We start from the raw sequence: 16,112 nt of genomic DNA on the forward strand, positions 1-16,112 counted from the left end.
CTGTGCTGTTCCCAGGGCTGGAGGCAGCTCTGCAGGGGGGTCTCAGCTGAGGGGGCAGAGGGACAGATCCCTGCTGCACATTCCCTGCCATCTGCAGTTACCCTGGGCAGCTCTTGCAGCAGGTGCAGGGATTTTTAATCCAAGGGGCCATGTGGTGATAAAGGGGACACGGATCCTTTTCCGTATGTGTTTCCTCACCTGGAACAAACTGTATAACCCTGTTACTGCATTACAGCAATTTCCTGCTGTTAATAAAGGCAAGCCCCAGGCTGACAGCAGTCATCCCTCTGGTCCCTCTGGAATACAGAGCGAGACAGTGGATCCAGGGGAGGCACAGAGCGAGGCAGGAGGTTTCCCCCGCAGGGAGAGCTCCTCCTGTTGCTGCCACTGCACTGCTCCAGAATTTGGGAAAGCCCAGAACAGCCACTCACTGCTTCCAGGGGATTAGAAGAAGGATGACTGCCTTTCTCTGGCCAGGAGTGGCACCTGAAGGGCAGTGAAGGAGCCGAAGAGCCGCCGCCAAGTCCGTAAGGAATGAATTGTTCTCCAAGCCCTGATGGCCCGAGACTCAGATCCATGTCTTATTCCTCATGCATCACCCATCAGTGACATCATAAAAGAAGCCTGGGCTCCAAGGACTAAAAAGACACTGAAATAAGCTTTAAAGAACCACGGTTGGAGGCTGGAAAGTTAAAAAATACATATATTTAACTGCTTCTTGCCTTTGCTGCAGCACAGAGTCAATGGTCAGACTTGATCCCTTAAAGGTCTTTTCCAACCTAAATGATTCTGTATCCATCCACTCCCCCCTTCCTCTCCTGCTCTTGTTCCCCACCAAGGGAAGTCCTGCTCAGCTCCCAGTGCCAGGGGACGACACAGCAGAAGTCTGGGCTCATGGAAAAGAACAAGCCCCATGTTACACCCTCCTTAAGGGATGGAGGAGCTGGAATCCTGCAAAGTGTGGCAGAGCTGCCATCTACCTGAGGGACACAACTTCCCCAAACCAGCTTTCAAAACAGGTTCCCTCCATGTTCTGGCAGGGGAGGAGGCTCCCCCCAGTCCAGGGAGGTGTAATAGGGGATGGAAGAGCCCAGCAAGGTGTTGTTACCTGGATAAAGACATGCTGGTCACACCAGTCTTCCCTTGACCTTGGAAAACAACAGGCATGGAGTCTGAGCAACACGGCACAGGGAGAGGGGCAGGAGGAGCAGCAGCTGCACAAGGGGACCCTGACACCCAAATGGGGAGAGGATAAAAGCAAGTCCCTTCCCTCCTGGCACTGGCAGCCGTGTCTGGAAGGCCAAGGCTCTTTAGGGAAGGGAGAGGACACAGCCCCATGTGCCTGGAAGCGACAGTTCTGTGTGAGCTGCCTCCAGGCAGATGCAGCTGGAGGGGTGGAGCTGAGCTCCAAGCAATCCCACAACATTCCCACTAATGAGGCAGGAACAGAGCCACCCAGCTGCTCCCCAGCACCGGGATTTCAGCAGGGGCTCTGCTGGTTTGATGAAGGATGAACATGGCAACACGAGGGAACGTGGATGTGCAAGAGCTGCCCAAATTCCACGCTGGGTTGGTGCAGCCACACAGCAGAATTCCAGCAAGGACACCCCTCCCTGTGCAAAGTTAAACCCAGAATTAAAGAGCTGGTGCATCCCAGATTCCCAGTGAATTGTTAAATATGGAGCACTCCAAAGCTGGGCTTTATCCAGCACTCACTTGACTGAGTGTCCCGTAGCCGAGAGCAACTGATTATTTCCCATCACCGTTATTTTTAACAGCTTCCAAATATTCCTGCAGGGAACTCCAGAGAATTGGGATGAAAAGTTGCTTCATCTCAATCCCTCTCCAATCTGCTCCTCTAAAGTTTCCAGAGCAGGAGGAAGGAGCCTGCAGGTACAAATCCAACCCTCAGTGCTGGCGGGTCCGTAACTCCCACGAACGTCTGTCGAGCCTATTCCTGATGCTGCCAAGCAATTCCCTGTTCCCAAGCCAGCCAGGCAGCAGCTCTGGCAGGTGTGAGCTGCAGGGAGGGGGCACCTGATGGGGTCTGCAGGTACAATTGGGGAAGCAGAGGAAAGGAACTGCCAGACAGATCAGAACAATGGTCACTTAGTCTGGCGTCTCAGCCCCGGCAGGCACCGGGACCAGATGCTTGGGAGGAAGGTGTGAAATCCTCTTAATGGGCAATTATGGAATAATCTCTCTTCGAGGAAGTTTTTTTCCAGCACATAAAGGTCCAGTTTATGCCCAAAGGATGAATTTAACAGGTTCTGAACAATGTTTATCCCACCTAACAAGAATAAGGACACACTTAACCCTATTTTAAAGGCTATTGCTGAGCTGGTGCTCTCCACACGTGCTGGCAAAGCACAGCTCTGACGTGGCTGTTAAATTGGTTTAAAATTTGCTGCTTTAATTTCAGCAGCAGCTCCTTTGCTCTCGTAGCAAGAGGTGGGTGGGAAACAAAAAAAGAGCAAAGTGATGTTGTGCTGGATGAGGCGCCGGGATGAAAAGGGCAAGGACTGCTCAGGGTTTCTGAGCAGCACTGAGGCAGCTCAGCCCCTCCGTGGATGGGATGGAGAATTCTTAGATCTGGAGATGGATATCTGGAGAATTCCACAGCCTCCAGGCTGTGGAGGGGGGCACGTTTAGGGGCTGGGAACTGGGGAATACAATCCAGATCTCTCTTACTGTGTAGGACGACTTGCTGGTGATCTCCAGGAGCTTCTGCTTCGCTCTCCGCTCCGACTCACGAGCCTCCTGAAGGTCCTGCTTGAGCTGATCTGCCTCCTTTGCCCTGCAAAGACAAGCAGCAAACAGCAAATATCACATTGGAGCTGAGAGGAACGAGCAGATGGAGAAGCAGTATCACAGTGCAGGTGTGGAATTGGCTGGGATTTGTCCTGCAGCAAGACCTGAACAAAGAAACCATTTGAGGAGGGGAAATGGCAGAACTTCTGACTCTGTGGGACCCAAATCCAAGCCATGGAAGGGCAGCTCACAAATGGGCTCTGTGTGAGCGTCAGTGAGTGAGGCTGAGGGCTGGGAAGGGTGCTAAGACAGCAATTCCAGAACCAGTATTTACCCTCGAGGCTTCTGGAACCCCTAGAAGGAAAAAGCCAAAGGAGGGAAGGAGGATTTCTCTGCTGGATTGAGATTTGAGTGGAGGCTTCACACGACAGAGACCAAGGCAGGAAGAGAAGGACAAGAACAGTGCTCATCCAAGCAGAAGGGCTGGCACCAGGCAGGCTCTTACAGGGAAAGGAGTAATCAGTTGGAAGGAAACAAGACTGATCTTTTACTTGCTCACTACCAAATGCACCGTGGGACCTGGGCTCAGCTTTTAACAAGGAGCAAAGACTCCAAGAGCTGGGGAGAGCTCAAGGCTAACCTGGAACAGAGCTCATGGCTGGGAAGGAGAACTGAACAACTGAGAGGCAAGTAGAGGAATAGAGAGAGAATAAGGAATGGAGATCTACCACCCAGGGGAAAAACCAACCCCAGGTGCTATGAATGGTGTCAAAGACTTCGGGGAATGCAGGGGAGGGTTGCAGAAAGCACCCAAAAGCAGAGAGGCTTTTGGAGAGGGGAATAGGCTGGGCCACAGGGCTATTTGCTGTGAGGGAGACCGAGGGCTCCCTGCACACCACTGGAGGGATAACTCCAGGCAGGAGCTCCTCCTGTCCCATCGGAGGGATAACTCCAGGCAGGAGCCCCTCCTGTCCCATTGGAGGGATAACTCCAGGCAGGAGCTCCTCCTGTCCCATTGGAGGGATAACTCCAGGCAGGAGCTCCTCCTGTCCCATCAGAGGGATAACTCCGGGCAGGAGCTCCTCCTGTCCCATCGGAGGGATAACTCCAGGCAGGAGCCCCTCCTGTCCCATTGGAGGGATAACTCCAGGCAGGAGCTCCTCCCAGCTAAGGCAGAAGGGGGTGGGAAGTGAAGCAGAGGCAGCTGGAAGGTTGTACCCTCTGACCTCCTCTCCGACTCCTCGGCCATTTTCAGAGCCAACATCTCAGCCTCCAGCACCTTCTGCTCCATCAGCCGCTTCTCCTCCTCGGTCCGGATGGCCGTGGCCTTGATCCGCTGCATCTCCTGCTCGGCCTCCGCCGCCTTCTGCGCCAGCAGCTTGGCCTCCTCCTCCGTGATCTGGGCCTTCTCTGCCAGCAGGTCTGCTGTCTCCTCGGACCTCATCTGCCAATGCAGGCACATGAAGCCTTTTATTGCACTCCGTGTCGCCCCGAATGTGCTCACAGCCCCCGGGGCAGGGCCGGGAGCTGCCGACACGCTCCACAGAACCCCTCCCGTCCGTGACAGCCCGCTGCCAAGGCCTGCACGGGGCCAGGCTCTGTCCCAAATCATCCTCTTTGTGCTCCTCCCAAGCAGCCCAGCAGGATGGAATAGCTCCATCCAGCCTCCTGCTCACTGTGCACTGGCAGCAGTTTGGGAGCAGCCACAGTCGCAGTGCACTTCCAAAAACACTTCCACAGTGGAAAGAGTGAGGAGCAGCTGCAGTGCCTCGGGAAACAGCCTCCCAGGGACCTACCAGAGCCTCGTTGGCCATTGTTGCCTCCTCCTTTAACTGCATCAGCCTCCTCTCCAGCTCATCCCTGGTCCTCTCAGCCTCTTCTCTCATTTGCTTCTCCCGCGCCAGGCGCTGCCGTTCCATCTGGGAAGAAGGGATTGGGGAAAGTGAGGAGAACAACACACGTTAGGAAGGCTTTCCATGGATGAGAAAGGGTCACAGGTGGGGGAAGGAGCACAGGGCTGAGCTGCTGCCTCCTCTCTGCTTACGGACATGGGGAATGTCCCTGGATTGGGGTGACCTGACCATAGAATAGAATCATGGAATCACTTCGGTTGGAAAAGGCCTCCAACATCATGGAATCAAACCAGTCCCCCAGCACAGCCAAGGCCACCACGTCCCCCAGTGCCACATCCACATGTTTTCTGAACACTTTCAGCGATGGTGATTCCATCACTGCCCTGGGCAGGCTGTTTGATGCCCCCTGCTCCCTTGAAAAGTGCCACTCCAGAGACAATTCCCATCCTGTGACCAGGCTGTCACCCACAGCGTGGCCACACCTGGCAGGTGATGATGTCCCCTGACAGTGCCCTAGGCCGAGTCACAGGGCAGACCTGGACAAGCGGGGTCCAAGCTGTGTCTGCAGTTTCTCCCTGCAGGGCTGGGCTCAAGGGTTTGGGTTTGCCTGAAGCAGGGAAAGCGATTTGATTTGAAGGGCAGTCTGAGGGCACCTTCCACACGTCCAACACAGGCCCAGCCCAGGGCAGGAGGCTGAAGGACCTTTTGCTCAGCCATCTAAGCCAGCACGCTGCAACCTTCCCTTCCACTCCTCTGGAGGGAGGTCACACAGAGAGCAACCACCCCTGGCAATTCCTGCACACAATAAACCCTCTCCCTCCAGCTCAGCTTCCAGGAAACAGCTGCTCTTCTCCACGAGGGGAAGATCCAAGCCACCAGAGCCTGCCAGCTCTTCCCAGAAGTGCTGCTGTGCCCAAGGACTGCCTCTCCACCAGCCCAGCGCCCAAGGGAGCCATCGGGCTAATTAACACGCCGAGTTTAATCCCTCCAATCCTGCAGGGATGGGCATTATAAATATCCACGCCACAGCCAGGACAGGAGACCTGCTGGGTTTAATAAGGGAAGGAAGTGTGACAAGCCACATTTCTCTGCTCCTTGGAGCCCAGCTGTGCTCTGAGAGCGGGACGCCCACTGCTCCAACCGTTCTGCTGCCTTCCATTAAAGGTTCCCCTCATTAATTATCATTATAATCTGCATCCCGCTCGGGACTTCCATTAACAAGAATTCCTGGTATAAAAGGATTATCTGGAACCAGTTAGCAACTGTGGGAGGGAGGAGGAAGCAGGGGAGATGGTGGCTGGCTCGGGAGAGGGCAGCCAGCCCAAGCAGGAGCCTGACCTTTCCATGGAGCCCAAGTGCTCTGGATTTGGGAGCTCAGGTGAAGCGTTAAGTTGCTGCTTCCTCAGCTCTCCCAGGAGCCCAGATAAGCACAGGATCTCAGGTCTTGCTGGAGTTACCCAAATACATCAAAAACTCACAAGACTGGAAAACCTAAAGACTCCTGGAATCATTAAGGTTGGAAAAGCCCTGTAAGATCAAGTCCAACCATAGCCCCGAATCACTGTGTACCCACAAAACCCCAAGTGTCACATCCACTTCTGAACACTTCCAGGGATGGTGACTCCACCACTTCCCTGGTGCTGCACTAACGGTCCAACTTGGTGATCTTAGAGGGCTTTTCCAACCTTAATGATTCTATAAAGCCAAGTTCTTACTGACCAGAGGAATCCCTGTGGGAAGCAAGAAGCTCCCCCTCCCCAGAGGAGCTGGCCAGGTTACCCTTGTAGTGACTCACATCCTGCCCCCTCCTGCCACCCCACAAGCTACAGGAGGGACAACTGCTTTGGGAGCTGCCTGAAGGACAAGTCACATCCCATCTCCAGGCCAGCTGAGCACCTCAACACTGAGCCCAGCACCTCAGGAGGTGCTTTCAAGACAAGCCACATCCCATCTCCAGATCAGCTGAGCACCTCAACACTGAGCCCAACACCTCAGGAGGTGCCTGAAGAACAAGGCACATCCCATCTCCAGCCCATCTGAGCACCTCAACACCACACAAGCACCTCTGTGGACACGCTCACACCCAACACCGTATCAGCCCTGTGAGCACCAGACCCTCCCGGTTTCTCCTGCTCCGGGTTCTCCCGCTCCCATGTATTGGCTTCACTGCCCACAGGGCCATTTATATTCCGAGCACCAGCGCCCAGATTAGCTGTGTGGGTTTCAGTGAGTAGAGAAGGTCCACAAGCAGAAAACAATGATTCATACAATTCAATTTGCTGATCTCTGCTCGTCGGCCACACGCCGCTGCCTCCACCGTGACCCGCGGCTCGGAGAGGAGCTGGGCACGGAATTAACATGCAGGCTGCAGGGCCCTGCCGGGGGGCGCATTCCATCACCCTGCAATTAGGGAACGAGGGAGGAGAAGGGCTCAGCTCCCCCTCACAGCCCCTGCTTGAAGTACAAGTGACCTCCCCGGTTTTTCCGGCAGGAAAACACTTGTAGACACCCAGAGCAGCTTCTCCCTCCCGGCCTCCCGGTTTTGGTCCCAGGTTGGGGGATGGACTCAGGGGGCCATCAACCTGCAGAGCCAAGCTGAGAATGACTGCTGAGCTGGGAGCAGGCTACCAAAAAATGTTCAGCTGGACCTTCCCTCCAAGGTGCTTTGATGTCATTCCAGAGACCGTTTCCTCCCAAGTTCATCTGCATTCCTGATTTTGGCTCACTGGTTATGGGAGATGCGGCTCACCTGCTTCCTGGCCTTCTCCTCCCTGGCCTGTGCTTTCATCTGCTGGACCTCCAAGGAGTCTGCCTTCCTCCTCCTCATGAAGAGGTCGTGGTTCCCAATGCACAGCTGCAGGATCTGTTCCAGTCAGGGGTGAAGAGCGGAGAGAAACAGCTGTACACACGTGATGGCGAGGAGGTGGTTTGTATTCTTGACACACAGAAACACTAGAATTGCTTTGATTTGGTGCTTGTTAGTGCTTCCACCCACTGCTCTCAAACCCTGTGAGCTCTCAGGAGGGGCAGGGAGCCAAGTCCCACACCAAACACCGGCTCCTGGGTAGCAGCTCTCTGCAGAGACCAATTTTCTCTGCCTCCAGCACAGCACAGCTCTGGCATGTTTTATACCCACCCTAAAAAGGCAAGAGGCCAAATAATGAAATAAGAACTTCTCCAGCTCTGCCCGGTTCCCTGGCTCTCACTAAGCCCCTTCTTTAGGTTCAAGATGAACTTGTGCCTCCTCCCAGCTGCACGTTCAAAGCACTGAGATTAAAACATAAATTAAAAGGAGGAAAACCACTTTTCATCTTGGAAAAACAGAAGGCTTATCAAAAACTTCCTTGGACATCTTCAGATACCTTTGCTGAGGGGTTTTGAGCACCAGTGTAGTTCCCTCTGGTAAGGGAAGGGAGGTGGCAGTGCCAGAGGAGGTTTAGCACAGGGTGGGTACACAGAGGAGTGAAAGCTTATTTTGGCAATAAAAATAGAGTGCTAAACTCAGATTCTTTTCTAAAGGGCTGATTCACACATCCTTCTTCCATTTCATAGAATCCTAAAATGGTTTGGGTTGGAGGGGACCTGAAAGATCATCCCATGCCACTCTCCTGCCATGGGCAGGGACACCTTCCACTGTCCCAGGTTGCTCCAAGCCCCATCCAACCTGGCTTTGGATGCTTCCAGGGATGGGACAGCCACAACCCAAGTGACAAATGACATTTCCCAAGCCTCAAATGACTTCTCTGGAGTGAGAGGAGTTTCAGCACAGTGAACCTGGTGAGTGCAGCGAATGAGGCCTTTGTGAGGAAGGCCTTGTGAGAAGCACAGGACAACCTCCAACCAGGACAGCAAAGATCCCTGTATGACAACAGATCCACACCCAGAACAGCAGCTAAAGCTGGTCTCCAGCATGGATGCTGAACCCAGTGTAGCCCCCTCCATCCTTGTACAAGGAGAGTGTCCTCAGAGGGGACCAGCCTGGGAAAAGCCAGGACTCTGGTAACGGTGCCTCCCAAAACAGGGAGAGCTACGACACAGGGAGGATGGAAAAGCTCCACAGGGAAGAAAGAGGATCTGAGCAAAGCTGGGGATGATGACTACATTGTACCAAGTCAGCTGTAACCCAAGAGCTCAGAAAGGGAGCACAAAAACAGGGGAGGGGGGAGAGGTTCTGTGAAGGAGCTTGACTTGAGACCCCCCCTTATTTCCTAGAGGGAGCAGTAACTGCTACACCCCCTCCCAGCTCCAGCAGCTCCCTCTCGAAGGAAAAGCCCCAAGAGCTCGTTGTCTCACACTCTCTGCAGAACCCAGTGCTGCAGGCAGTAAAAATGACTGTCTGCACACTTACCAGCTTATTCACACGCAGCTTTGATGAATTGAATTTAAAAACATCAATCTTTTTGTCCAACGGCTTAATCGTAAACTGAAAAGGAAAAAATAAAGAGGGAGAGAGTTATCAGAGAGTGGTGCATTTAATAAAAAGGCAGCTATAAAACTCTCCCAGAGAGCTCTGGCTCGCAGGAGGCCGGCAGGGTCAGACACGCACGGCTCAGAGCCGGCCCTGTGGCTCCGAGCCAGGAGAGAGGACTCGCAGCAAAAGCGGCCAAGGAGACAACTGTTCCTCCCCTGGAGCCACAGGAGCCCGTGTCCTCTGCAGAGCACCCTGCAGAGGTGGGCAGGGACACAGGGCAAGGTGCTGCTCTCCTGGGAGAATCCCCAGTAGGAATTCAGGATGCTTGGAAAGGGAGGAAGAACCAGCTCAGCTGCCCTGAACCACAGAGTTGTTAAGGATGGAAAAGACCTTTAAGATCATCAAGTCCAGCTGTCAAACAGCACCACCATTAAACCACGTCCTCAAGTGCCACATCCACAGGTTTTCTGAACACTTCCAGGGATGGTGACTCCACCACCTGACCAACCTTTCAGTGAAGAAATTTTCCCTGATATCCAACCTAAACCTCCCCTGGTGCAGCTTGAAGCTGTTTGATCTCACCCTGTCCCTTCTTCCTTGGGAGAGGAGCCAGATCCCCACCCGCCTCCACCCTCCTGCCAGGCAGTTAAAAGGGCAGGAGAGCTGCATTAGGAACACAGCAAGGAGCTGCTGCCCTTCCTGCTGCCACCTCACAAGAGCTCCCCGAAAGGATTTTCCATGCATTTTCTTCTCCAGAACTCATTTGTGTCATGAGCCTTCTCCACAATTCCAAACGTTATTCCCCGGCTCTAACTTGTATTCACACTCTGTGTGCCAAGCAAACAGCTCTACCCATGGCCTGGGATTCCCCTCTCCAAAAGCTCTCCCACAGCGGGTCCCTCAAGAGGACAGAGGTGGCATCAACAGCCTGGAGGGGTTCAGGAAGACAACCCTGGATAGAGAGGGGCCTCAAAAGGGCACTTGAAGAGATGGAGTGCTCTGCAACACGCATTTGTCAGGAGACACGTGCATACTCCATCTCCCCCACGGCACGGGGATAAGGGCTGAGGAGCTGGAGCAGGCAGAGTGTGTCCCTTAGCACAGGGAGGTTTGTCATGCACTGCCCTGCCTGCAAAGGGCTCAAAGAGCTTGTCCTGGCACTGCTTGGCTTTGGCAGTTTAAAAGCCAACCCCTTAAGGCTTTCACCCAGGCAGACGTGCGCGGATGTCCCTGGATTCGGGCTCCGGCAGAACCAGTCACTTGGAGCAGCAGCAGGAATAAGGCAGGAGAGGAATTTCAGCTCCCCATAAACAGTCAATCTTCATGAGGAGGGATAAACCCCTCTGTGGTGTCCAGAGCTGTCATTCCCAGCTCTTAGCCCTGTTTGCTGTCATGGCCATCTGATTATACAGATGATTGAGCTGAGGGAAGGGATCCATCCTTTTATCCCCAGAGGAAGCTCTGTTACAGCCTTGTGACAAGGCCTGGCTGTGAGGGGTCAGCCCCTGGATTTTGGAGGTTATCCAGGCAGGGAAGCTTTGGAAGTCACTCAGTGCTGAGCTGTTTGTGGAGTCGTGAAGCTCTTTAAGGAGTCAAGCAAGTGAGGAGAATTCCAGCACGGCTTTAGTGCTTATAAAACGTCACAAGACATGCAATAAACGCAGCTGATGAGAAACCTTTAGCTGCTCCCCTGATCGATATCATGTTTAGATTAGAAAACCATTTTTAATTAAGAAGTTAATTCTCTTCCTTACCATGAAGGCAGCTGCTTTCTTTGAGCAGCTCTCTCAGACTGAAAACTGAACTGCTCAGTCCTCCCCCTCCACAGCCAATTCCACCGCTGTTCTCCACTGGGTTTGGGGGCCAACAGTCCCAAATACCCATATTTAGACTCTGGGCTTAAATTACTCAACTTCCTAAAAAGATTCCAGCTGCTATGCCAAGCCCAACAGCCTGAAACTCCAGATGATGTAATGAGATGGCAAGAGCTCTTCTCCCCAGGAATACATCTCCCTGTATTCCATAATACAGAGTATATCCACAGTAATAAATACTGTAATATATTCAGTAAAGCAGAGGTTTTAACTTCTGAACTCTGATATTTGGGCTAAGCACATCAACAGCAATTTTGGGTTTTTGAAAAGATTACATGGAGGGTTGGAACGTTCTCTGAAACCAAAGAGGAGAACAGCTCCCAGGTGACCTCTTGCATGCCCACTCCTGCAAGGCTTCGGGAAGGCTTGGAATTAAGGTTTCAACTGGAGCAGCTGAGCTGCCCTTAGCTAAGCTGCTGAGAGCAAGCACAGCAGACAGAGGAGCCAAGAGAAATCATTTTAAATCCCAGTTGTGCTCTTGCTGGTCTCAGGGAAGAGAGGAGACACATCCATACCTCTTTGTCGCTGTACGAGATGTTCCGGATCTCGTTCCAAGGGAAGGAGATTTTAGGGGTCAACCTGTTGTCTGGGTCATAAATGTGAAGCCCCAAGGCATCGACTCCAAGGAGCAGTTCCGTGCCCTTTTTATTCTACAGGAGGAAAGAAAAGAGCAGAAATCCCTTTTATCCCACTGAGAGGGCGAGCCACGAACCCCTGTTCCCTCCAGCAGCCAGCCCCGAGCAGCGACCCAGCACCGGCTGTCAGGAGAGCAGAGCTGGGGCTCCCCACTGTGCCACAGCCACCTCCCAGCCCTCCTGGCTCTCCAGGGCTCCCCACCCTCAACTCGAGATGTGGAGACCAACACAAGAGCTGCACCAGCAGGAAAACACGACCCACGGCTTCACTCACCCTGATGGCGAAGTAGTTCACGCCGTACATCTCCAGATCCTGGGCGATCTTCAGATACTCCATCTCAGCCTCGTCTCTGCCGGGCAGGAACGGTGGGACAGTGTTGGGGAGGATCAGAGGGACGTGCCTGCTCCTGCTCATCCTAAGCACTCACCAGGCTTTAAAGCCTGGACTGTCTCTATCACACAGGTCAATCCTGTCTTTGCTGGCAGGATCAATAAAGTCCAACAGCAAATCCCACTCAGCAGTCACCAGCATCTTAGTGGCTGTGAGATGCAGCACTCCAAGCCTGGCTTTGTCCACCTCCCAGTCCCTGCAGCATAAATAGGAAACCTCTGGCTGGGAGGCCCCTGTTTCAGATCCATCTGACTTTAGGTTTATCCCCCAAAAGGAGCATTTTGCCACCCAAGGCAGCAATAGGGTCTGAATTCCCATTTCTCCTCCTGGCCCTGAAAGCCCCCTGAGGCAGGTGAGCCCTCACTGAGCATCATTCCTGAATCCTCTGGAGGATCCTGAGAGCGACCAGGGGACAGCAGAGCCACCAAGAAAAGCCCTTTGCCCTCCATGAGGCTGCAGCAGAGGAGTGCTGGGATTAACCTGCTGGCAGCAGAGCTCAGCCATGGCCTGCCCAAGCTCCCCAGTGACTCCTCAGGGGAGGGCTGTGACCCTGACCCACCAGGGCAGCACAGGCTCACCTCGCTCTGCCCCGGTGCTCCGCATACCAGGCCGTGATCCTTTCCTCCCACATCTCTGGAGTCATCTGGTACAGGTTTATCACCTGGGATGTGTGGGGAGACACAGACCAGGTCACACTGCTGCTCCTGTCTCTCAGCCAGCAAGCCAGAAGAAACCCAAGGTAAGTCCCACGTCCAACCTGAAGGCAGCTTGGCCACCGACTCCTCTGAGCTCCTTACCCGCTTTGGAAGCAACTCCTCTTGTGCCAGGAAGCCTCTCTTGTGGACATTGGGATCATAATCACCATACTGGAAAGAAGCACAGACACAGTGCCCACCCCACATTAACAACCAGGCAAACCCAACTCCTCACCCTCACACACCCAGCCCAGGAGACAGCAAACACGGCCCGCTCACACCTCCCCTCACGAGCAGAGAACATGAGCTGCTCCTTACAGTTAATAACCTGATTTTCTTTGTCATTTCACTGCTAGTGGAGATGATCGGCCTCCTTCTACTCACGCAACACAAGTGGAAGCAGAACAAAACCTCCCACTATCACAGAATCATGGCAAAAGTCCTCCAAGATCAAGTCCAACCTTTTGACTGAATCCCAGTGTGGCCACTAAACCATGTCCCCAAGAGCCACATCTGCTCATTTTTTAACACTCCCAGGGACGGTGACTCCACCACTTCAGCTGCCAACCATCATCAGCTGATGTCCACCATCAGTCAACCAGCTGGACTAGATGGTGGTTGTCTATTTTACTCTCATTACCACACCCTAATTAACACTTCCCCCAGTGCAGGGCAAGACTCTACACCTGAGAGGTCCTCGCAGTCCCACCGGTAGTGGAACAAGGAAATAAGATGTGGACAAAGACCTGTCCCCAAAACCTGATGGATAGCAGTGATTCAGATGAGGCAGATGGTGGTTTCTCTGTTGCTGCTCATCACCTTAATGAATAAGTATCAAAAAAATTAGAGGAGTTTGACAGACTCCTCTCAGGCAGGTGGCGGCTTTTCTGCCAGAGGGTCTGTTGCTCAACTGGGTCGAGGAATCCAATTCAGATTTGCTAAGTGCATCAGTAATTACTGGTATTTGTTTAGATTTCCATCTCTTTGAGTAGCATATAAAGTGACTGAGAAATAAAACCGCTTATTAACAGACTGAGGAGCCGCGTGTCCCTGCGGTGCCTGTGAAAATGAATTTACCTCCTGCACGGCCTCAGAGGGCAGGAAACCGCCAGAAAATGGCTCAAACAACCCAGCAAGTTCAAGAGAAGAGGAACAAAGGATGTGAGGCACATACAGGAGTGCTGTGATTTCCATTCACCTGGCAAACAGGACTTCTGCAGTGACAGCCCCCAATTACACGAGACACGGCGGCGTCTGCTCGAGTCGCTTTGCAAGGGAGGCAGCCCTTCCCTCCCTGCTTCTCTGAGGAACCTCAGCTCAGGAAGTGCCAAGCAGTGACAATTTTTAACACCAAGAGCAAGACACACATGGTGGTCATGTAACAAGTCAGGAAGCTTTTCATACCATCCTCCTCTTAATGCCAGAACCGTCACGTCGTACACCAAAACCGGAGCTCGGCATCAAAAGTCTACACACATCCCACCTCCCCGCTTGGGAGGCGACACGTGGGGATTAAAGACACAAATATTGATTTGGAGCCAATGCAGATCCGAAGGGAACATGTAACAACAACCAGCACTGACTCAGACTTCAATTAATAGAACAAAACCACCCCGGATTTCATCCAGGAGGGTGCTGAGCAGCGGCAACTCTCCGCCTTGCAAGGGCTTGGAGCCCCTCAGGAGGCAGGTGCACATCCCTTGAACCCCCATCAAAAGGGGACAGCACCAAAAAGGTGACACTGGCAAATGAAACAACTCTAATAACCTCGGACAGGCAGCAAGTAAGTCATTTCTGGGTGATGAAAATAACAGCAAATAGGATTAAAGCGATTATTTTCTGTTGTGATCTACCGTGGAGATCCAAGACTAAGTCTGGATTATGCGACTTTTCATGTGCTGAAAAATGCTGCCGTGTCCCAAAGGAATATTTGTACTGAGAGGGGAGTCTGGAAGAGAACATTAATTATTCACAAGTCAAAAATCAACAAATGGCTTAAGTATTGCAGAATCTGTTGGCTCAAACGATTCGGCAAACGTACTTCTAAAGACCTTTTCAATTAAATCATTACTTCCGAACTGTCATGGAATTTCAGCTCCTGTTAATTGAACTTTATGATTAATATTCATGGTTAGGGATGGAAGTTGCCTTTGCCACATCCCTTCGTCTGGCTTAGATTGTCCTGGATAAACACAGCCATGCTCAGCTTCAAATAACGCCAAGTATTGCTTGTTTTGGGGGAAAATAATAATAATTAAAGAGCCTGTTGTTGTGCTACAAGATTTGAAGTGCTGAGAGAGCTGCAGCACGGCAGAGACCTCCATTTAAGGGGCAAAAAATAGAAGAACCTCCTGGATGTTCCCGTTTTTTTTTTTCAGTTGATCCCACGTCTTTCCCAGCTATTTAAAACCTGAACCACCTCCAACCTCTGAAAGCAGTGTGGGTGGTTTGAACAGAGGGGAAAGCACATAGTAATTCTCCAAATGAACACAATGAGGGAGAAATAAACAAGCTTTTATTTTTATGACCCCCACGTTTCCTTTGTTATTGCAGGTCAGTGTGGATGGACCAACACCTGGCTGTCAGTAAATGGCTGCAGGATGCACACACACCACTGTGTCGGCCTATTATGCCCCTAATCATGCAAATCAACACGTTATTAGTGAAATTACTGTGCTCACTGCCCGCTCCTCTTGGCCAGGAAGGACATCATTATCCTATTTAAGTGGAAGGAGACGACCTGTAACATCTTTCTTCCCGGTTCCGTATCAAAGATGTGCTTTCAGCTTTCTCCTTTGCTGGGAATAAAAGCAGAAAAGGGAATCCCAGGCTGGAGAAAGCTGATGAAAAGTGTAGAGCAGAAAAGTCATCCCTCTCCCACCTTCTCCTGCTCTTGGTGCAGAATGAAGGTCAGAAGTGCTCTGACTCCAGCTGACTCTTCCCGACGCCCGAGTGTGTCCCGTGTCAGCGGGAGCTGTGGGAGGAGAAAGGGGACGGCACAACCGTCCTGGACCAAGTCACAGCCTGTTCCCGAGCACATGAGCAGGAGCTGTCCTGGCCAAGGGCTCACAGAGCTCAGTATTTACCCAAGGGTTTATTCATTTTGGCAATAGGAGAAGTCCTCCCTGACGTATCCTCAGCTCGGCAGGTCAACGGAGACAACGCCAAGGAGGTGTTTACTCAGGCGCTCTAATAAGAGTGATGGATGTTTCACACAAGCAGAAACACTTCGAATAGCTACTTGTCCTTCCCCGGCTGATGAGCCTCTTGAACTCATGCTTTCATCAGTACTCTGGTTATGAGGAGAAAACACCCTTTTCTAGTAAGTTCAGACGTTTATCATCAAAGAACACCAGCACGTGGCACCCAGGGCTCTGTTCAGGCACCCAGGGCTTGTTCAGGCACCCAGGGCTCTGTTCAGGCACCCAGGGTACTATTTAGACACCCAGGGCTCTGTTCAGGCACCCAGGGTACTATTTAGACACCCAGGGCTCTGTTCAGG

At 52.5% G+C, this 16,112-nt stretch overlaps 1 protein-coding gene across 5 annotated transcripts in view; it reads right to left on the reverse strand.

The window, feature by feature from the left end:
- The window catches only part of NF2 (neurofibromin 2), a 50,894-nt gene that overhangs the window by 16,327 nt on the left and 18,455 nt on the right, over nt 1–16,112 (reverse strand). For all 5 annotated transcript variants that reach the window (XM_017837532.1, XM_017837531.1, XM_017837533.1 and 2 more), the window contains exons 5-13: nt 12,713–12,781; nt 12,494–12,576; nt 11,799–11,874; nt 11,405–11,539; nt 8,953–9,027; nt 7,354–7,467; nt 4,548–4,670; nt 3,978–4,195; nt 2,692–2,797 (exon numbers count right to left, since the gene is read on the reverse strand). In XM_017837532.1, coding sequence (XP_017693021.1) covers nt 2,692–2,797; nt 3,978–4,195; nt 4,548–4,670; nt 7,354–7,467; nt 8,953–9,027; nt 11,405–11,539; nt 11,799–11,874; nt 12,494–12,576; nt 12,713–12,781 — 999 coding nt within the window. The remainder of the gene's footprint in view (nt 1–2,691; nt 2,798–3,977; nt 4,196–4,547; nt 4,671–7,353; nt 7,468–8,952; nt 9,028–11,404; nt 11,540–11,798; nt 11,875–12,493; nt 12,577–12,712; nt 12,782–16,112) is intronic.

Source organism: Lepidothrix coronata, unplaced genomic scaffold, assembly GCF_001604755.1.
Source record: "Lepidothrix coronata isolate B3197 unplaced genomic scaffold, Lepidothrix_coronata-1.0 Scaffold305, whole genome shotgun sequence".
NCBI classification, from domain to species: Eukaryota; Metazoa; Chordata; class Aves; order Passeriformes; family Pipridae; genus Lepidothrix; species Lepidothrix coronata.